The sequence below is a fragment of the Dipodomys ordii genome, unplaced genomic scaffold (genome assembly GCF_000151885.1).
Source record: "Dipodomys ordii isolate 6190 unplaced genomic scaffold, Dord_2.0 Scaffold148, whole genome shotgun sequence".
Lineage (NCBI taxonomy): Eukaryota > Metazoa > Chordata > Mammalia > Rodentia > Heteromyidae > Dipodomys > Dipodomys ordii.
Genome location: NW_012267364.1, coordinates 243,105 through 264,447, shown reverse-complemented (window position 1 = coordinate 264,447; position 21,343 = coordinate 243,105). Strand labels below are relative to the sequence as shown.

The following is a 21,343-nucleotide window of genomic DNA, read 5'->3' as shown; positions in this document are numbered from 1 at the left end:
TATGCAGAGCTTTGCATTCTGTCCTGAGCTATGACAGCCCCCAGACCCATGCCTACCCCGGGCAGAGCATCCCAGAGAGCTGTCTGCCAAGTGTGTGTGTGGGGGGGCATGGGTACTTACACTAACACATCTGTTTCAAGTCCATGCAGAAGCGTGCCTACCATGTGTGGCTTCTAACCAATCTTTTCTTTCTCCCCTGCATGGCGCTGCCCTGTGCCAGGACCCTGCTGTGGACACGAATGGCAGCCTGGCGGCGCCCAGCCCCGAGGCGAGGGCCAGCTCGGGCACCCTGGAGCTCAGGGACACCTTTAGCTCCTCCTTCTCCCAGGCCTCTGTCTGCTCCTTGGACTCCAGTCCTCCACGGGGCAGCTCAGGGGCCAAGGCCAGTCTGGAGGGCACCCAGGGCCCACTCAGCCCCAAAGTCCTGCCAGGTCCGAGCCAACCAAGGCAGTATAACAACCCCATTGGCCTGTACTCAGCAGAGACCCTGAGGGAGATGGCTCAGATGTATCAGATGAGCCTCCGAGGGAAGGCCTCATGTGCTGGACTCCTAGGCGGGTAGGTAACAGGCGGGCCACTGGAATCCTCAGTGCTCGTGGCAGAGGCCTCATCAGGTGGTCAGAGCAAGGCATCGGCCTTAGCCCCAGCTCAACAAGGCAGCACAGGTTTAGAGCAAGGCCAGCAAAGAGCCTATTGACATCTACCCCACACTGGGCACATCATTGATTTCTGTAATCACTCTGGGGTGACACGTCAGCTTCTTTGCAAAGGAGGAAACTGAGGCAGAGAGAAGGTTAACCTGAGGTCCAGTGGTTCAGCTACTAAGAGGCAGAATCAGGCCTGCATGTAAGAGACTGTCTTCCCAAATTTTCAAACCAGGTCACACACCCCTCTCTTTGGGACCCACAGTTTTCTGCCGTTAGGACTCAAGGAGACAGGCTAGCTTCCATCGCTCTAAGAACTCTAAGCCAGAAACAAGGAAATATCTTCAGTGGAAGGGTGAGTTCTCTAGGGCTAGGAGGAATCTGGGAAAGCTGCCTGGAGGAAGGAGCACTATACACATTCTCCATTCGAAGACTGGGCAGTAGTGTGAGGGGAGTGGGTTTGTTGGACTGATCTTGACCAGGGTGGTTAAGACCCTGAGGAGGAAGGGGCTCTGGAGTTAGAGAAACCTGGAGCTGGGACATCATGGAGGGGCGAGTGAAGGGAGCATTGGCCTCTAGTCCCTTCCCACCTGCTCTTCTTGGAACCTTTGCTTAAATCTCTGGCTGCTAAAGGCAGAGCAGGCTGAGGTAATGGAGCATAGTCTAGTGGCTCATGGGAAAGGGGGTATCCACATCTTGGGGTTACTGGGGGTAAGGGATAGAGAGGAACAGCACATGTAAAGTGCTGAATTCCATTCTGCCGCTCTCACATGGTACCCACCTCCTGGAGTCTGCCACCAATCCGCAGAAGGTCGCAGTCAGTCTGACCCCAGCTCACTCCCTTCTTTCCTCTGTCTTGCAATGCTATACCAGCTCAGTGCTGCATGGATATGCCAGCATTCCCCAGCTCCTTCTTTTTCCCTTTTTGTTTTCCTCTTGTGCAGATACTGGATCTCACTTAGCTTTTTGTCATTTTACTACGTAGGCCACAGCTCCACTTCTAACTTTTTGCTGATGAATTGAAAGTAAGAGTCTCACGGACTTTCCTGCCCAGGCTGGCTTCAAACGGAGATCCTCCAATCTCAGCCTTCTGTGTAGCTAGGATTACAGACATAACCCCCCAGCACCTGGCTCCCAGATCTTTCTGAGTATGGCAGGCCTTGGGCATGGTATGGCTTCCATGGGCTAAGGTGGCAGAGACACATATAGCTTCCCAGTGAGGGGCTTTTTCCAGAAAACTCAGGATTAGCAAAACCTAGAATGGCCTCCTTGGTTTTAATGAGCTGGTAAAGTCTTGTTGGTCCTTTCTGGGACTAACCCCAGACAGAAAGACTTTCCCACTCTCGGTAATGACAGCATCACTGCTGGCTGAGTTCTGACTTTTGGCTTGGGGCTGGCTTTAACTCAGTAATTTCACAGATGGATTTTTCCCCCTTGCCTTACAGAAGCTCAGAAAGGGTGAATGATTTGAATAAAGTAGTAGAGATTGTAAGTAGCCTATGGGATGGGTACCTTGGCCTGCCTGAATCATCTTGCTTGGTGACAGACAGCAAGCTACCTGCTAGGTTTCCTTGACTCCCAAGGGCCATCCCATTGACATAGGCATTGTCCCAAACCTGGCAAATGTATGAATTATGACTTGATACCCAAAGAGGAAGAACTCAACAGTTCTCTTTTGGGAAGATAAGCCAGAAAGGAAGAGAGTGTGGCGTTTCATCCAAAGGAAAAACCAAAAAGCCAGGCACCCGTGGCTCATACCCGTAATTCTAGCTACTCAGGAGGCTGAGAGCTGAGGATTGTGGTTCAAAACCAGCCCAGGTAGGAAGGTCCATGAAGCTCTTACCTCCAATTAACCACAAAAATGCTAGAAGTGGAGCTGTGGCTCAAGTGGTAGAGTGCTAGCCTTGAATTCAAGTTTCAGGACCAGCACAAAACCAACCAATGAACCAAAACCAAAAACAAAACCAAGGCTATTGTCCAGGAGCAATATTTGGGAGGGGAAGGAGAGAGGGGGTGTTTCTGTGGACAGAGGTCACCATCTTTGCTAAGTTCTAACTGCTCCTAGGCTATAGAGGTTGGCAAATGCTAAGCTCTTCATCCATTGTACCCTTATGCTAAGGGCTTTAGACTAAGGGTCTTGTTTACTCTGCATAACCCATTTGTGGGGCCGGCACCTCAGTCTCCATTTGACACTTGAGAAATGGAAGCCTGAGACAGGTGAGTCACCTGCTCAAGGAAGAAACAGGATCAGGAAATAATTTCTGTCCTGTTTGGCTCCAAAAGAAGTCCTGTCGGGGCTGGGAAGGTGGCTCAGTGGTAGAGCGCTTGCCTTGCATGCATGAGGACCTGGGTTCGATTCCTCAGCACCACATAAGCAAAAAAGAAAAAAGCCGGAAGTGGCGCTGTGGCTCAAGTGGTAGAGCGCTAGCCTTGAGCTGAAGAGCTGAGGGACAGCGCCCAGGCCCAGAGTTCAGGCCCCACAACCGGACAAAAAAAAAAGAATACTACAAAAGAAGTCCTGTCCCCAACTCCACCTGGAGAGGCAGCTTACAATGTGATTTATTAGCAGCTTGTTATCTGCTTGGACTAGAAAGGAACTGATGGAGCCGGGCACCGGTGGATTACACTTGTAATCCTAGCTACTCAGAAGGCTGAGATCTAAAGATCTCTATCTGAAGCCAGCCCAGGCAGGAAAGTTGATGAGACTTTTATCTCTAACAAACTACTGGGAAAAAAAAAGCCAAAAGTGGAGCTGTGGCTCAAGTAGTAGAACACTAGCCTTGAGAAAAGGAAGCTATTAGCTCCCCTCTGAGTGCAGTCTGTGGCAAGCACCCTAGCCTTGAGTGCTCAGAAGGGACCGGAGTCAATGTCAAAGGAATTGGCTGCAGGGCTACACAGAGGCAATTCCCATCCCCACCAGGCCAACACTGCCTCCTGCTGGGGGACACTGTGGTGCTCAGGGCAAGCGCTGACCCTGCAGCTGTCAGCACTGGCCAAACATGGAGAAGGAATGGAAGCTCCAAGCTGGTCCTTACCTAATATATCTCAACTTGTGGCTATTTTGAGCCTCTGGGAGGACAGAGGGAATTTTATCAGCTCCAAGACAGTGGGGGGCCTGGGGCTGAGCAAAGCCAGGATCCTAGCTAGGGGGTGATCAGGGTCAAGTCAGCTGGGGCCCAGACTTCCCCCAGCCAGAGCCCACCATGAGCAGATCATAGTGGGTGGTAGAATTTGGAGACAGAGCCCGCTGGCCTTCATACTGGGTCTCAGGTTTCAGACAGAGTCACTGGCCTCAGGGTCTGCAGTGCAGGGAATCTGATTTTACAGAACCTAGATGTGCCAAGTGCCAGTGGCTCATGTCTGTAATCCTACCTACTCAGGAGGCCGAGGACTGAGGATTCTCATTCGAAGCTAGTCTGGGCAGATAAGTCTGAGATAACTCTTTTTATTTTTAAAATATATATATATATTGTTATTATTAAGGTGTTGTACAGAGAGATCATCATTTTATAAGTCAAGCAACAGAGTATATCCATTTTTTGAACAATGTCACACCTTTCTTCACTTTCCTCAAGTTCTCCTCTTCCACCCTGCCCACAAGTTACATAGTTCATTTTCTACATAGTGTATACTGAGGAGCATGATTGCATTTGTCCACCTTTCCTCTCTTTTTTGTGCCCACCTTTGCCCCTCCCAAAAGAAAAAAAATACAAAAGAAAACCACCAACAAGAAGCCCATGTTTCCATTTCCTGGGTTTCCTTTTGACAAATAGTATTTTAAATGTTCAGAGGAGTTATACCTTTGGGTTCCTCCCCACAGACTATCCTCCTTCAGTCTGTTTGTGTGTGTGTGAGTGTCTGGAGTCTGGTATAAGTTATCATTCTGAGTTCTATTTTAGATCTAGCTTCTACACATGAGAGAAAACATGTAGCATTTGTCCTGAGAGAGCTCTTTTCTCCAACTAAATAGCTAGAAGTGGAGGAGTGGCTCAAATGGTAGAGCAGCAGCCTTGAATAAAAAAGCTAAGAAGAGCACAGGCCTTGAGTTCAAGCTCTAGTATCAGAAGAAAGAAAGATAGAAAGAAGGGAAGGAAGAAAGAAAGGAAGGAAGAAAGAAAGAAGGAAGGGAAGGGAAGGGAAGGGAAGGGAAGGGAAGGAAGGAAGGAAGGAAGGAAGGAAGGAAGGAAGGAAGGAAGGAAGGGAGTAAACAATGCTCTCCCAAACACATTGAATTCCAGGCTCTCAGGTCAGTGGGAAGGTAAGGTCCCTCAATGGTGTCCACACTGGGCTGCCCCAGCTGGTGCCTCTCCTGTAGCAAGCCTTGGACCTTTCCTCCTCCTGGGCCTCTTGAGTTCTCTCTTGTTCACTGTTATCCACTGCATCCTTAGGAAGAGTCATGGGGGATTGCATCTATCTGTCTGCCTCTGTGTTCCATAAAGAGCTGCCAGAACTGCCTACTATCCTCTGGGAGGGAGAACAACTCCCAGGGGGCCATGGGACACCATGGCCACCCTTCCCCCCAAAAAATTACTGCAGTGGCTGCTCAGGGAGCAGAAACAGGGCTAAGTCCAGAGCTGCCTCTCCAGGAGGGGCCTGGAGCTTCTTGAAGCCTGTCTTCAACCCATAGCTGCCTTTCCCCAGGCTCTAGGCAGACTGTGTGATGGGGGCGGGGCGGTGGGGAGTGTCTGTGTGTGGAAGAGCTGCCTTCCTGATGGATGAGAAGAGTCCTCTCCCTGGCAAAGCTGAGGGCACTGGGTTTCATTGCAGAGCATGGCTGCAGTGGCATCTTTAGCCCAAATCAGGGCTCCTGGAGGTCGTGACTCCTGAGTCGGGGCGCTCTCCTCTTCTCCATTCTCCCATCTAGTACAGCTTGGCTGGTTCTGTCTCAGTCTTGATCAGACTAAGGGTGATGCCAGTCCTCAAATCCTCCCCCCCACCACACATACACCCTGCAGGAGTCTCGCTCTGACTATCCTTGTCTTCTTTGCCCTTTCTCTCCTTCTCAGGTGGTAGCCAACTCTCCTGCCAAGTTAGTATTCAGACAGCATGCGTGTGTACCCGTGTGCCAGCCCAGCATGCGTCTATGGCCTGTGGCATGCGGATGTGTGTGCATGTGTGAGTAGGGGTGCATTTGTTGCCCTGGGTGAGCCTTCAAAGGTGTAACGTGGGTGAGCAGAGTGAATGCATTGCAGGGCAGGTGTTCGTCCATTCGATGGTGTTGATTTTGTCCCCCATTTCCGGCTTAAGCTTGGCAGGCTGACTCTGGTTTGGGGGGAAGGGAAAGTTGGGGCTGCACTTTGGCTGGGGCCTGCGTGAGCCTGAAGATCTAATGTCCTGGAGGGACCCCAGAAAGACTGCACCTGGTTTTCTCTCTTCCTTGGGGAGCACTTATCTGTTGGAGGAAAGAGTCCCCAGATGGGGACTCTTCCTCCTTCCCTCCCCTCCTTCCTTCCCTTCCTTCCTTTCTTCCCTTGCTTCCTTTCTTCCATTCCCTCCCTCCCTTCCCTCCCTCCCCCCTCCCTCCCTCCCTCCCTTCCTTCCTTCCTTCCTTCTTCCTGCTCCCAGGAAGAAACACATGTATGGAAGCATCTAGGAGAATAGAGAGCCCCTGACCCCAGGGGGGGAGCTGGCACAATGAGCCAGCCCCTTTCATGGAAGAGTCTCGTTCGGAAGCTCTCATTCGGGTGCCCACGGTGGCTGCTTTTCACCTTTGGGACACTTTAGACTCGTTTTTGCTACTGCTGCTTTTCTCATGAACCCAGCGTTTGTCCTTCCCTCAGTCCCTGCTCGCCTAACGCCTTGGTTTCTGCTTTTCCATTAGGACTGTGTGTGTGCTGGGCGCGCTTCTTATGTTGGGCGCCACCTGCTGGCTATGGGAGGACGCTCAGGCTTAGCCAGTGCCTGCTGGGGGATCTGGGAGAGCTGGGATGGGCAAGGAAAAACACACACACACACACACACACACACACACACACACACAGGGGCTTGGGGGAGGAGCTGAGGAGCTGCCTGACCACTAGACCACAGTGGGGTCTACTTGGAGAGAGAATCTCGGCTCTGGGAGGTCTCTTTTAATACCCACCACCAGTAGACTAGCTTTGACCTCCTCTCCTTGACCTCTTCCTCTTCTCCTCTCTTCTCCTTTCCTCTCTTCTCTCCTCCCCTCCCTCCCTCCCTTCCTTCCTTCTTTCCTTCCTCCTTTCCCTCCTCTCTCTATCCTTTTCTTCCTTTTTTCTTTCCTTTCTTCTTCCTTTCCCTCTTCCCTCCTCCTCTCCCTCCCTCCCCTTCCTTCTTTCCTTCTTCCTTCTTCCCTCCTTCCTTCCATACCTTCCTTCCTTCCTCCTTTCCTCCCTCCTCCCCTTCCTCCTTCCCTCCCCTCCTTCCTTCCCTTCCTTCCTTTCTTCCCTTGCTTCCTTTCTTCCATTCCCTCCCTCCCTTCCCTCCCTCCCTCCCCCCTCCCTCCCTCCTTTCCCTCTTCCCTCCTCCTCTCCCTCCCTCCCCTTCCTTCTTTCCTTCTTCCTTCTTCCCTCCTTCCTTCCATACCTTCCTTCCTTCCTCCTTTCCTCCCTCCTCCCCTTCCTCCTTCCCTCCCCTCCTTCCTTCCCTTCCTTCCTTTCTTCCCTTGCTTCCTTTCTTCCATTCCCTCCCTCCTCCCCCCTCCCTCCCTCCTCCCTCCCTTCCTTCCTTCCTTCCTGCCCCTCATGTGCTGCCTCCAGTGCTGACTACCAGGAACGTTTCAACCCCAGTGCCTTGAAGGACTCAGCCCTGTCCACCCACAAGCCCATTGAGGTGAAGGGACTGGGTGGCAAGGCCACCATCATCCATGCGCAGTACAACACACCCATCAGCATGTACTCCCAGGATGCCATCATGGATGCCATCGCCGGGCAGGCCCAGGCTCAAGGCAGTGACTTCAGTGGGTAAGCGCCTGTCCATCTCCACCTGCCCGCCGAGGCCACCGGATGCCATCAGCACTGACTTTTTCCCTCACCTTGGGCCTCTTCCACACAAACCTTTGGGGGTGGGGGTAAAGTCAGCCTTCACCAGGGCTTCCAAAGTACAGTTGTCTTCCACGTCAGAATCTACTCCACGCTCAGCTTTAAGGAGAAAGGTGAAGGATGCAGAATGTGGCGATTTCTCAAAGATCTTTTCACAGTCTCTGTATTTTCCTGGCATCATACAAAGGCTGCTTTAGACTTCACCGGAGAGCCCTAGGCCTTTCTCCACTAAGCCATTCTTGGGAAAGGGAGCGGGGTTGCTTCATTCTTGGTTCTTCATTCAGGTTGCTTATTGGGAAGATGCTTCAGGTCAGCCATCGAAGCTAAATGTGGCAGCCAATCCCCTGCTGATGGGCATCTCCCTCATTCTCCCTGTCCCACGAAGCCTGGTCTCAGGACAGTGGAATTTAAGATTTTCTTTTTTGTCGGTGGTAGGGTTTGAACTCTGGGCTTGGGCGCTGTCCCTGTGCTCTTCAGCTCAAGGCTAGTGCTCTACTGCATGAGCCACAGCGCCACTTCTGGTTTTCTAGTGGTTTATTGGAGATAAGAGTCTCACGGACTTTCCTGCCTGGGCTGGCTTTGAACTGCGATCCTCAGATCTCAGCCTCCTGAGTAGCTAGGATCACAGGTGTGAGCCACCGACACCTGGCAAGATATGTTTGTTCTAATGATTTGTTAAGACTGGAATTAGTTAAGACTAGAAATTTCAAGGTGGATTAGGAAGACAGCTGCTGAAACTCTTGCAGATGAAGCTACTAATTGTGCAAACATTAATCTCTCTCTCATTCTCTCTCTCATTCTCTCTCTCTCTCTCTCTCTTTCTCGCTCTTTCCTTATTTACTACATATTCTTTTTGCCAGTGCCAGGCCTTGAACTCAGGGCCTTGCCATGCTCCTTTAGCTTGCTTGCTCAAGGCTGGAGCTATATCCTTAAGCCATGCCTCCAGTCTGGCTTTTGGCTGGTTTATTAGAAATAGAATCTTGTGGACTTTTCTGCCTTAGGCTGGCTTCAAACTGCAACCTCTGAGTCTCAGCCTCCTAAGTAGCTAAGATTACAGGCGTGAGCTACTGGCGTTGGCTCCTTTCTTGTCTCTTTCTCTCCGTGTCTGTCCTTCTATCTCTATTTCTGTCTCTCTCTATTTCTTTGTCTCTATCTCTTTCTCCCTATTTTCTTCTCCCTCTTACTATCTTCCTGTGTCTCTGTCTCTCTTTCTCTCCTAGCTTTTTTCCCCCCTAGATAATCATATACACACAGAGTTCCTTGTGTTTTTCTGCTTAGGAATGCCATAGTGTTGACTTACAGTATTGGTTGATTCTTTCTTCAAGCAATATCTTATTCCTTGGACAGTATCCTTGGCAATCAGAGCAAAAAGTCTGGATAGTAATTATTTTTTAAGTTATGAAAACATATGTTTTAAGAGGAATATAAGGTTAAAATCCCAGGAAGATCTTATAGGGTTTGCCTTTGCAGATCCAGTCCTTGTGGCTCAGGACAGGCTCCAGAGGCCAGGGGATGGAATCCTGCGTGCCCTGGGTGTACAAATTCTTGGGCTTCCTGGTCTTGGGGAGCTGTGGTGTCCTCTAGGGAATGTAGTACTTCATTGTCACCACTAGGGGGTGGAGATCACCAACTTTGGGGCTACAAGTCTCAAACCAGCTAGACTCAGGGTCAGATCCTTGGGCAGCACTGATGGATTTAAATCCATTATTCAAAGCAGGAAATATGACCATGTAAATTAAAAACAACCAATATCTCACATCTACCAAGAAAAACAAAACTTCCTGATTGAACCCAAGAACCATCTGAGATTTCCTGTTAACTTTTTTTTTTTTTTGCTAACTGGTCTTTGGTATCCTCTTAAATGGGGTAGCAGACACCAAAATAAATAAATAAATAAAAATAAATAATAATAATAATGGGAAACAATGGAAGAACTACTCTTCACACTTTGTATTTTCTGCACCTTGGTTACTGTCAGCATCAGGGCACCTATGATCTTTTGGAATATGATACACCACTGATTAATCTTGATCTTTCCCATGTCCTTCTCATTCCCTTTCCTTCCCTCCCTCTTCTTTCTCTGGTGTTTCTGGACAGGATCAGTTGTTCCCCTTTCCCTTTTTAACTCAGCCACGCTGGATTGTGGCTGCTTTGGTGCCAATGGGGAGCCCTCCTGGCCCTAACGAGCTCTTGTTGCTGCTGTTCACTCCCAAGATCCCTTCCTCACTGACTGTGTTCTCTGTTTCTTTCTCTCTCTCTTTCTATCTCTTCTCTTCCACCCATCCCCTAACTCACTTCTGATATCCTAACCCCACTCTCTTGTATGTGCTGCCCCTCTGCCACCCCATGATGGACGCCCAACCCACGGCTGGGTTTCCCTCTGCTTGGCAGGGCATCGCCGCTGGCGTAAGTAGACTTGCAGTGTGTCTGTCGCGCCGTCTTGTCTGTCTGGTTGCGGGATGGTGTGTGGGTTTTGATGGGATGTGTCTGAGGACCAGTGGTCAGTGCGTGTGCTCTGTCCACATTCTTCCTCACACCCACCTCGCAGCCAAACGACATCCCCTGCAGCCCTACACAAGCTCCCAAGAATGTCAATGTGGCTACAGAAATCCAGAGTAACAACACTCACACTACGCCCAGCCTAAGGCCATGCTTTAGGGAAGATCCTCCCCACCCCCAGCCTCCTCTCTGCATTGCACAGTGTGGACCTGGGGTCACATTCCACACTGGGTCATTATTCAGCGCCCGAGGGTGGCAAAAGGATCTCTTCATGGCTACTTCCCAGAATCCTCCTGAGAGAAAGATCTGGGGGGGGTCTGTGCCAGCTAGGACTGTTCCAGGAAGGTGAAAGATGAATCAGATTTGGGAAGAGTACTCAGTGGAGTAAATGTCAGGGGTGATCTTGAACTTTCATAACTGAAAAGTCTTTTCTGTGGTGAGAAGCAGAAACTCTATGTGTCTGCAGAGAGCAGCACCAGGTTCTGGGACTTGAGAGCCTGTTCTGTCCTCTCTTACACATGTCTTCCCTTGCTAGAAAGGCCCTGTGATTGATTCCCTTACCTCCCTCCCGATCCTTGCTGCAAAAGAGACACCGATCTCTGCTCCTTGCAGTTTGGTGGGAAAGAAAGACATCACTGCTGAGTTCTGAGGAACTCAATCTTGGAAGCTTTCTTGAGCCCTTGGAGCTGGGGAAGACACAGAACAGCTCTTCATACATACATACATACACACACATACACACGCACACACACCCCCCCCCAGGGAAATGGAAACAAGTGCCTCTAATATGCTTTCTGGATCATAAATGTAGACAGGCTGGAGGGCAAGGCCTTGGTTTGCATCTATTCCTCCCTTCCTCTTCTCCCAGCAGGGCAGGAGTCAAGAGCAAGGAAGATCGGGTTGTGTGTTTGTGTGTGTGTGTGTGTGTGTGTGGTTTTTTGTTTCTGTGGCACCGGGGACCAAATTCAGGGCCTTGCACTTACTTGCCAAGCAAATACTCTTCTACTGAGCTACCTTCCCAACCCCCTTCTTATTACCTATTTCACCTAAAGATCTTAGGAGACCTAGGGATCCTTCCTACCTTGCAATGCACTTTCTGGGCAGCTCAGCCTACTTCCTAGCTAGATCCTAGAGGGGTCTGCAGAGCCTCCCTATCTGATTTTAATCCTCAGCCCACAATCCCCACAGCTCTCCAGGCCTAGGCAGAACTGGAGACATTGCTATCTACCTTTGATCCCTTTTTTCATCTCTGCTGGCCTAGTCCATTCTGAGCGAGGCCCAGGGAAACCAATCATGGAAGACAGAGTCAATTCTCTAGCTCCTTGCAGCAAGGAGATCCTCCCTAGCCAGCCAGTCTTCTGTGGGCCAGAATGGAAGCAGGCAGAAGGATGTTGGGTAGATCATGTCATCATCCATCAGAGCTTTGTCAGTAAAGGTTTTGATGGCCAGGAGTGGCCTTCTGGACCTACCATGACTATGCAGGGCCTGATAAAAAGGACACTGGGAGCCGGGCACCAGTGGCGCACGCCTGTAATCCTAGCTACTCAGGAGGCTGAGACCTGAGGATCGTGGTTCAAAGCCAGCCCGGGCAGGAAAGTCTGTGAAACTCTTATCTCCAATAAACCACTAGAAAACCGGAAGTGGTGTTGTAGCTCAAGTGGTAGAGCACTCGCCTTGAGCTGAAGAGCTGAGGGACAGCGCCCAGGCCCAGAGTTCAAGCCCCACGACCGACAAAAAAAAAAAAAAAAAAAGGACACTGGGCTAAGCTCCAGGATGCCTGAATTCTAGCAGCTATACTCTCTGGACCTCAGTTTCAATGTTTTTGAGAGAAGGCTAGACTGGCAGCCATTACTGTGAGTTTTGCATGGGCTTCCTCCCCTGACCTCAAGCCGGGATTCACTCATTCAACTAAAAGGTTGTTTTCATCTGCTATTTGTGTGTGTGCGTGTGTGTGTGTGTGTGTGTGTGTGTGTGTGTGTGTCCTGGTCCTAGGACTTGAACTCAGGGCACTGTCCCTTAGCATTTTTTGCTCAAGGCTAGTATTCTACCTCTTGAGCCACAGCTCCACTTCCTGCTTTTTTGGTGGTTAATTAGAAATAAGAATCTCATGGACTTTCCTGCCTCGGCTGGCTTCAAACTGTGATCCACACATCTCAGCCTCCTGAGCAGGATAACAGGCATGAGCCACTGGTACCCAGCGTCTACCAAGTTCCAGATTCTAGAAGTCCTTCCTCAAAGGACTGTTCTGTCCTGGGGCAGAGGACCTGAGGCCTTCCCCTACCGGACTCCCAAACTCCCCTGTCCTGACCTTCAACCCTAACGCCTATGGGTTGTGCCAGGCCCTCATGGGTCTTGTTACCTTGTATCTCACACTTCTTACCTGGGTCTACCTGTCTATTGCTGAGCTCCAGAGCCCAGGGCCCTCTTCTAGGCAGCACAGTATTGCCAGCTTCCTGTAGGAGGGTGGTAAGGGTACCTGGGCCCCAAACTCAGGGCTCCCTCAGGGAGATCAGCATTACATCAGGGTGATCAACATTACTTCAAGGAAATCTGCCCAGGATTCTGCAAGAATTCACCATGGGATGGGGCAGGTGACTTCAGGACTGGAGTTAGCACTAGGGAGGGACAAACAGGAGAGATGGAGGCTCCTGACCCCTGGTAGGGAAGAGGAGCCACTGCTTTGCTTGGACCACCCTGAGCACTGAGGATCCACTGTCTCAAGTACCCAATAGCACTGGGAACTGAACTGTGGCCTGGTGGGGCCTGAACAGTAGTATCACCAACGGGCATCTGGGAGGTGGGAGGACATGGTGGGAGGAGGCACAGTGAAGGGGGAACCCGAGTTCCACTCCAGCCCCAGCCCACACTGATTTCTACGCTGCAGGAGCCTTCCTGTGAAGGACCTGGCGGTGGACAGCGCCTCTCCTGTATACCAGGCTGTGATCAAGAACCAGAGCAAGCCGGAAGACGAGGCTGATGAGTGGGCTCGCCGGTCCTCAAACCTGCAGTCTCGCTCCTTCCGTATCCTGGCCCAGATGACGGGGACGGAATTCAGTGAGTGAGGGCTACCAGGGTGGGACCAGAGGAGGGTGACCCTGAGGCCCAGGAAGGTCCTTGGTCCTAATGCACAGTCTGTGTGTGTGTGTGTGTGTGTGTGTGTGTGTGTGTGTACCAGTACTGGAGCTTGAACTCAGAACCTAGGCACTATAGCTTTTTTTGCTCAAGGCTGGTGCCCTACCACTTTAGCCACAGCTGCATTTCCAGCTTTTCTGGAATTTATGATAAGAGTTTCATGGATTTTCCTGCCTGGGATGCCTTTGAACCATGATCCTCAGATCTCAGCCCACTGAATAGCTAGAATTATAGGCAGGAACCACTGGTGCCCAGCCTACTGCACAGTCTTAAGCCAAGAAGCCAAGCCACCAACCCTTGGGAACAAATTAATGGTGATGAACTGCTAGCAGTGGGCAGAGCTCTTGTGGGACCCTCTGGGTGGGCTGTCCATTCATAGCAACCTTCCACCCCTAGCAACAAGGTGTCACACAATTTTCAGGCAACATGACTTCCAGGGCTGGGACAAGAGAACATTGCAGGCTGGGCTATGATCACTCTCCCTCAACTGTATCCAAACCCCTCCTGGCTCTCTGCTGAGCTCCTTTCTCCAGTTGACAGGCATGAGGCAGGAAGTGTTCAAGGCCTGGCTGAATTCTGGGGACTTACTCTGCACAGAGCATCAATGGTATTTCTTCTGTGCTCGGTGAGTCCTCCTGACTGGCTTCTTTCTGCCCACAGTGCAAGACCCGGATGAAGAAGCTCTGCGCAGGTCAAGGTAGGTGCCTGCACGCAGGCTCCATGGCCTTACCCTCTAACCCCATCCCTCCCCAGGCAGCTCCCAGGCCACATGACTCATGGAAGGAACCTGCCAAGTTCATGTATTTTGGAAAGCCCGGCCCACAAAGGATGCCAGCCTATGCTGGCATGGATGCCTATTATGGATCCATAAGGTGGGTGCCTGGAGCTGAATGTCCATACCCAGGCTGCAGCAATAGGACTCTAGGCACTCCTGGCTCTGTCCCTGGGCAGGAGCAGGGCTGCTCTGATCTTTGCTGGGCTACAGAGAATGAGGGCACCTCTCCCTGTGAGGGCAGCCGGCCAGTGCTTTGTCTGCCCCTTCATCGCAGGGCCTGTCCCCCCTGTGAGTCTGAAGGCTGGGCACTGGGAGAAGGCATGAGGAAGGCCATGTTGGGCATGCACGCCTAATCTCTGAGCACACTTATCCATATCCACATAGAGATACCAGTTCTGGAAATTGCTCCACAATCATAAGAGTTGCTGGAAGGGAGGACAAGTCCCTGGCACCAAGAGGGTCTTGTTTAGGGCTGGAGGTTGCTGATTGCGGTCACTCTTTGTCTTGGGACATCCCAAGCCATAGCTGCTTACCTACTCTTTGCAGACTGTCAGGTGCTGTAGCCCTGGGCATGAGGGTGGCATGCTTTCCTACAATCCACTGGAACCCCCAGAGGAGCCTTCCATGCAGAGGCATGGGGCCAAGTGTGATTGTTTACTTCTGGTAGCAAGTATGTCATTTGCATGCTTCTCTTGGGAACTTCTGCCTGTGGCATCCTGCAGTCTCTCTGTGAGGGCCTGGAGCTCAGAGGCATGCTTCCACCCTGAGCCAAGCTTCCTGTACTTGCTAACCAGTGTGTGGTTACCACAGGTCTTGCCTAGAGGAGGACTCTGGGGCCAGCTGGGGTTTCACATGGATGTGATTGTTGTTGAACTTGTATTTTTTGGGGGAGGGAGGGTTCATCCACTCCAGTCACCTCTACCTTTTGTTTGGACATCTAAGCCCAGGTATGGTCCTCCCAGCTCTTTTGGATGGCATGTAGCCCGTGTAATGGTCATTAACCCTTTCGTGCCTGCAGTGCATCTGCCAAGGGAGATGATGCTGGGCTCCAAAGTAGAGAGCCAGCTGTTTTAAGTGGGAGGAGCGTCAGCTAGTCCTTCCTCCCACACTGTGCTACTTCTGTGTCTGTGACACTCTCTTCCTCCAAGCCACCCACATAGAGGGTTTGGGGAGGAATGAAGACTTTCTCAAAGACTCCACAAATGGTTTTTACACCAACCCCCTCATCCCCACCCCAACAGCCTAAACATCCCAGGTTCCTTCCATTAAGAAGTCAGCAGGGACCTTTTTTTCCTCTTTCCCATAAGACCTAGAGCCTTGCCCTCTTGGTCCCTGGCACCTTTTTCTGATCATTTTGTGTTCCTTCCCATCAGATACACACAGGGGCTATGCTAAGCTTGGGGCTTGTCATTCAGCTACCTTAGAAGGGGGAAGGATACTAGTAGGGATTATAGAAAACATTTTTTTTCTTTTGCCAGTCCTGGGGCTTGAACTCCTGGGTGCTGACCCTGAGCTTTTGTACTTAAGGCTAGTGCTCTACAGATCCACTTTCTGCTTTTTGGAAATTAATTGGAGCTAAGAGTCTCACAGACTTTCCTGATTGGTCTGGTTTTGAACTGCAATCCTCAGATCGCAGCTTCCTGAGGAGCTAGGATTACAGGTGTGAGCAGCCATGGCTGCCTGGCTTACAGAAAACTTTTATTTTTCCTACTTGCCCTGGAATATTCCCAGGGACTACCTATCATAGTGTTTGATCAGGGAAAAATCTGCAAAGAAAGCCCAACAAGGGGCTCTAGCCTGCTTCCTCCCCCAGTCTCAGGCAGCTTCTGCCAATCAGCCCCTCTTCTGGGATCTCAGGCCCTGAACTGGAGGCTCTGAGGAACTAGTAGCCTCCTCCTTGGACTATGGGAACCAGAATGTAAGCCTCCTGCCCCTTCCTTCCTATCCTGTGATACTGGGGTTGAACTCAAAGCTTTGTGCTAATAAGTAGGCACTGTTGCCTGTTAGCACTTGAATCATATCCTCAGCCAGAGGATTTAATTTTTTCTGCTTTAGTTATTTTTTTAGATAGAATATCATGCTTTTCTAGGCCCAGGCTGGCCTAAACCATGATCCTCCTATCTATGCCTCCTTCATAGTTGAAATCACAAGTATGAACTACCACACCTAGTTTGTTGGTTGAGATGGGGTCTCATTAAACTAACCTTTTGCCCAGCTGGCATTGATCCATAGTCTTCCTTATCTCTGCCTATTGAGTAGTTGGTATTACAGGATTGGGCTACCAAATCCAGCTGTGACTATTAATTTCTTCAGGTCATCCTCATGGACAGCCTCCCATCACTAAATCCAGGGCAGGTGCAATGGATGTGTGAATTCCATTCTTCTTGTGATTAAAGCCTCTATAAACCTCTGGCCACTGGTTGTAGCTGGGACCCACACTTACCCAAGTGGCCATCTGAGCAGAATGGAGTGTGCTTGTCCCCACCCCCAACCCTTACACTTCAGTCAGAAGCTGTACCCCCAAATCCAGTTTATCCAACTTGTTGGCTGACAGTATCCAACTAAACCCTTCCTCTTTTCTTTTTCTTTCCTCCTTATTTTTTTGGGGGCAGGGGGCTGGCCCAGAAGTTTGAACTCAGGGTCTGGGCAGTATCCCTGAGTTTTTTTGTTCAAGGATAGTGCTCTACCATTTGAGCCACAGCTCCACTTCCAGCTTTTGCTAAGTACTTTATTGGAGATAAGAGTCTCACCCACTTTCCTGCCCAGGCTGGCTTTGAAGCATGACCCTCAGATTTTAGCCTCCTGAGTAGCTAGGATTACAAGCATGAGCCACCAGCACCCAGATCCTCTTTTTCTCCTATTCCATCAACTCATAGTATTCTGCCTCTCTACTGAGTATGAGAATCAAACTTGGAGACACCAGGATATCCAAATGCCACAGTCTCAGCAGCCCTGGTGGGCCTTCTCTTCCTTTCTTTTGCTTTTCTCTCTTTTCACTCTTCCCTTGTGCCTTCTTCTCCTAGCTCCTTTCTTTTGGCTAATGGAATTTCTAAACAACACCAAGTAGAGAAACTTCAGGTTTGGCCTTCGCCTTGCCCCCAAGCAATAATGACAAATCATCACCCAGTCTCAGTAAGCCTTACAAGAAAATTGACAGTTTACTGGAAATTTCCTACATCTAATTTTGCATTCCTGTGTCCTGGATAGGCTGGTCATGATTGTAGAGGTGTGTGGGCCTTACCACAGGGTCTTTGCTTATACGGGCTGCACTCCTTCACCCTGACCTCAGAGGGACAGAAGTGGAGCAAGAGAAGTTGCTCAATTCTTTAGAGCATGGTTTTGCTGCTGGGGCTTCAGATCATTTGTGTGACCATCTCTGGGCCTGTTTTGTCTTGTTATAAGGAAATATTGCTTTAGACCAGTGATTTTCAACTATGTCAGCATTCAGCCCCTTTGGACAAACAGTTGTACACAGAGACCCAATATGGTAGACTGGAGGGGTAGAACAAATCTCTGCCATGCAGATGGCAAAGTGGACCTTTGTAAATGTTAGGATATAGGAACAGTAAGGACTGGCACCTGATGATGGTTACTATACAGAATGGTAAGCCCAGCACTACCATGTCTTCTGATCTTTTCCGTACCTTCTGATTCTTATGTGCTGGCAATTCTTTTTTTTTTTTTTAATGAAACTTTGATTTATTTTGAGAGAACTGTCAATTCAGCTTTTGTCAGGCTTAAGAAATAACACAGAGCTATCCCCTTGGGCCTTTTACTCCTTTACCCCAGTGGTAACATCTTGCAACACATGACAGCAAGGCTACAATCAGGATAGGGAATATTCCATCACTCTAAGGCAGCTCAGGCCATGCCTAGCCCAGACCTCTTCCCCCAACTTTTGCCCCAAACTACAAATCTATTGTTGTCTGCTCTCCATTTCTTCATTTGCAAGAATGTGCTAAAGATAAAAGCAAACAGCATGTGATTGTTTAAGGATTGGCATTTTTTCAACTGAGAGATATAATCAAATTGTCCAAGGTGCAAGTCAAGCTTCCCTAATCTAAAACTCCAAATCTTCCCTGCTTCAAATTCAAAACATTTTGAGCATCCATATGATACTACAAGTGGAAAATTCCACAACTGACCTTCTGTAGTAGGTTGACATCAAAACACAGGTGCAGGTAGCTCAAGCCTGTAATCCTAGCTAGTCAGGAGGCTAAGATCTAAGGACTGAGAATAAAGCCAGCCCAAGCAGAAAAGTGAAACTCTTATATCCAATTAACCTGCAAAACACTGGAAGTGGAGTTGTTACTCAAGTGGTAGAGTGCCAGCCTTGAGTAATAAAACCAAGTGAGACATAAGGCCCTGAGTTTAAGCTTCAGTACCATCACAAACACATGCGTGCGTGCACATGCACACGCATGCTCACACACATACACACACCACATGCACTAAAACATAGCTTGGTGTATAAAGTATTTCTGAAATGTAAGTGAATGTTGTGTTTAGGTTTGGGTCTCTAAGATTTCTTATTATGTATATGAAAATATTCCAAAAAAGGAATTTGAAAACCTGCAGTTCTGGTGGTTCTTTTCATTGCTAAGTAGCATGAGTACAGCAATTTATTTTTTAATCCTATACTTCTTTTTCTTTATTATTATAATAGTGATATACAGGTGACTTTTTTTGGGGGGGGTCTGGTCGTGGGGCCTGAACTCTGGGCCTGGGCACTGTCACTCAGCTCTTCAGCTCAAGGCTAGTGCTCTACCACTTGAGTCACAGCGCCACTTCTGCCTTTTTTCTTTTTGCTTATGTGGTGCTGAGGAATCGAACCCAGGGCCTCAGGTATGCAAGGCAAGCGCTCTACCACTGAGCCACCTTCCCAGACCCATACAGGTGACTTTTTTACTTTAATTTTTTCTCCTTTTGGTCCCAGTCTTGGGGCTTGAGCTCAGGGCCTGAGTGCTATCCCTGAGCTTTTTTTGCTCAAAGTTAACACTTTATCATTTGAGCCACAGCTACATCTCCAGCTTTTTGGAAGTTAATTGTAGATCAGAGTCTCACAGACTTTCGGACCAAGCTGGCTTTGAGCCTCAATCCTCAGATTTCAGCCTCCCTGATTAACTAGGATTACAGGTATGAGCCACTGGCACCTGGCCATTTTTAAAGTTTTAATTAATTAATTAGCTATTTTTGCTATCAAACAAAAGAAACTCAGGCACACTAAACAGGTGCTACCATTGAGCTACATCCCCAGCCCTATTTTGTGTGCAATCAAATTTCCATACAGGTTAAGCCTACTGTGTTTCTCACTAGGTATGACTGAGCCTTGGCCACTAGTTTACCTTTCTGGTCTGGAGGGTGTTGGAGACCCGACTGCCCCTCTCCCTTAACCCCAGCCTCTGGTGGGGAGGGCTTAGGATTCTAGAGTCCAGGAATACCATTCCCCTGGCATAGCAGATTTTCTACCATTCTGGCTATTGCTTGTTCCCTCTGTGCTGTGTCCTTAGCTGAACAGCTGTGGGTTGAGTTTCCAGAGATGTCATTGTCAGGAAGTGTCAGGAAGTCCCCATCCCCATCTCTGTGATGGTGGCCTTGTGAGTCTGTGTGCATGTATACTCTGTGTGTGTGTGTGTGTGTGTGTGTGTGTGTGTGTGCACTCACTCCTGTGCTGGGCTAGGGGTAGTGTGTGAAGGTGAAGGCGATGCAGGGAGGTGACAGGTCTACCCACCAGGTGTCATCACAGGGAATAGGTGCTCCTTCTTCTTGGTGCCCAGATAGAGGACAGAGACAGTGCTAAACCCACCCACCTGATGGGGTCAGTCGCCAAAGTCAAGGCCAAAGCAGCCCTGCCCAGCCTTAACAAGATAGATAAGCCCCAAATAGGGAACCCCCCAACCTTTGCCAAATCAGCCCTTAGGCCCTCTAGCTAGGCCCCTTCTCCATGACCCCTTATTGGTTGAGGCAGGGACTTTAGTCCCTCCTTCCTTCTCTAGTCTTACCCCACCTGACCCAGACCTGACCACCCACAAAGTACCCCATGGATGGCTGTGCTATTCCAAGCCAACTGCCCCTCCCAACCCTCCACCCCCACTGGAGACAGGGGAATAGTAGACATGTCCCCTAACTCCTCTCTTTCTCTCTCTCTTCTTCTCTCTCTCTCTCCCTCTGTCTCTCTCTCTCTCTCTTTCTCTGTGCCACAGGGAAAGGTTTGAAACGGAACGTAACAGCCCACGGTTTGCCAAATTGCGCAACTGGCACCATGGCCTTTCGGCCCAAATCCTTAATGTTAAAAGTTAAAAAGCTGCCTGGACCCCCTCTTTATCCCCCAATCCCGCACAGATCTGGCATGTGAGCCCTATGGTGATGCTTGACGATGTGTAACTGTGCCGGGGCGGGGCGGGGGGTCACCTTGGTACCAACTATAACATTGCTGCTCTCTGCCCTCCTCCTCAGACTTGACAGCCGGGGTCTGGTCCTACCACCTTGCACCCCTCTCAACTCCCACCCAGCCTTAAGTAGAGTAGAGAGGACCTGATGGGTTTGCTGACATAACACTCCAGAACCAATAGAATAGTTGCTGTTCATCTTCCCTCTCCTGACCTTGTGTCATCCTGGAAGAAGTTGCTTGTAGATCAGGGTCCTGGGAAGGGGACGGTTTCCTGGCTCTTCTGGATCCCTCGTTGCCCTCTGGAGCCCAGGGCAGGTAGATTCTTTGCAGATGAAGTGGAAACACAGGCTAGATGAGGCAGAAACCCCTGCAGGCTGTGGTGAGATGTGGGGTAGGCGCCCTCTTCTCTGTATGTGTGTGTTGGCTCCATAGTTCTCTCTTCTGTACATATAAGCATGTTTGTTCTGAAATAAAGAGGATTTGAAGTGAACCAAAACAAGTGCCAGTCATGCTGTGCCTGTGCGTGTCTCCCATGTACCCCTCTCCCCAGGGAGATTGCTGTGAGGGATATATACAGGGCAGAGAGCAGACAGGCATTGCCAGTAGAGGGACGGGGAGAGTGGGGACCCAGCACAGCTCTTCCTCATCCCGTAGACCCTAAGGAATATGGTGAAGGGGCATGGAAATCCATGGTGTGGCCCCATCAGCAGCCTTAGTCTCCCATAGGGCAGTGACCCCTGCCTGCCCCCTTTACTCTGCTCCCAGTGGCAAGCTGAGCCATCCTGTGTCAGGAAGCATTCTGAGCCAGGCTCCTGTAGCTCACACCTGAAATCCTAGTGACTCAGGAAGCTGAGATCTGAGGCAAAAAAGTCTGTGAGATGCTTATCTCCACATAACCAGCAAA

General features: G+C 49.9%; 1 protein-coding gene across 1 annotated transcript in view; it reads left to right on the top strand.

Moving 5' to 3' along the window:
• The window catches only part of Ldb3 (LIM domain binding 3), a 73,750-nt gene that overhangs the window by 13,701 nt on the left and 38,706 nt on the right, over window positions 1–21,343 (top strand). The window contains exons 4-8 of the mRNA XM_013032061.1: window positions 5,651–5,673; window positions 7,361–7,564; window positions 10,034–10,048; window positions 13,026–13,195; window positions 13,934–13,970. Of these exons, the coding sequence (XP_012887515.1) occupies window positions 5,651–5,673; window positions 7,361–7,564; window positions 10,034–10,048; window positions 13,026–13,195; window positions 13,934–13,970 (449 nt within the window). The remainder of the gene's footprint in view (window positions 1–5,650; window positions 5,674–7,360; window positions 7,565–10,033; window positions 10,049–13,025; window positions 13,196–13,933; window positions 13,971–21,343) is intronic.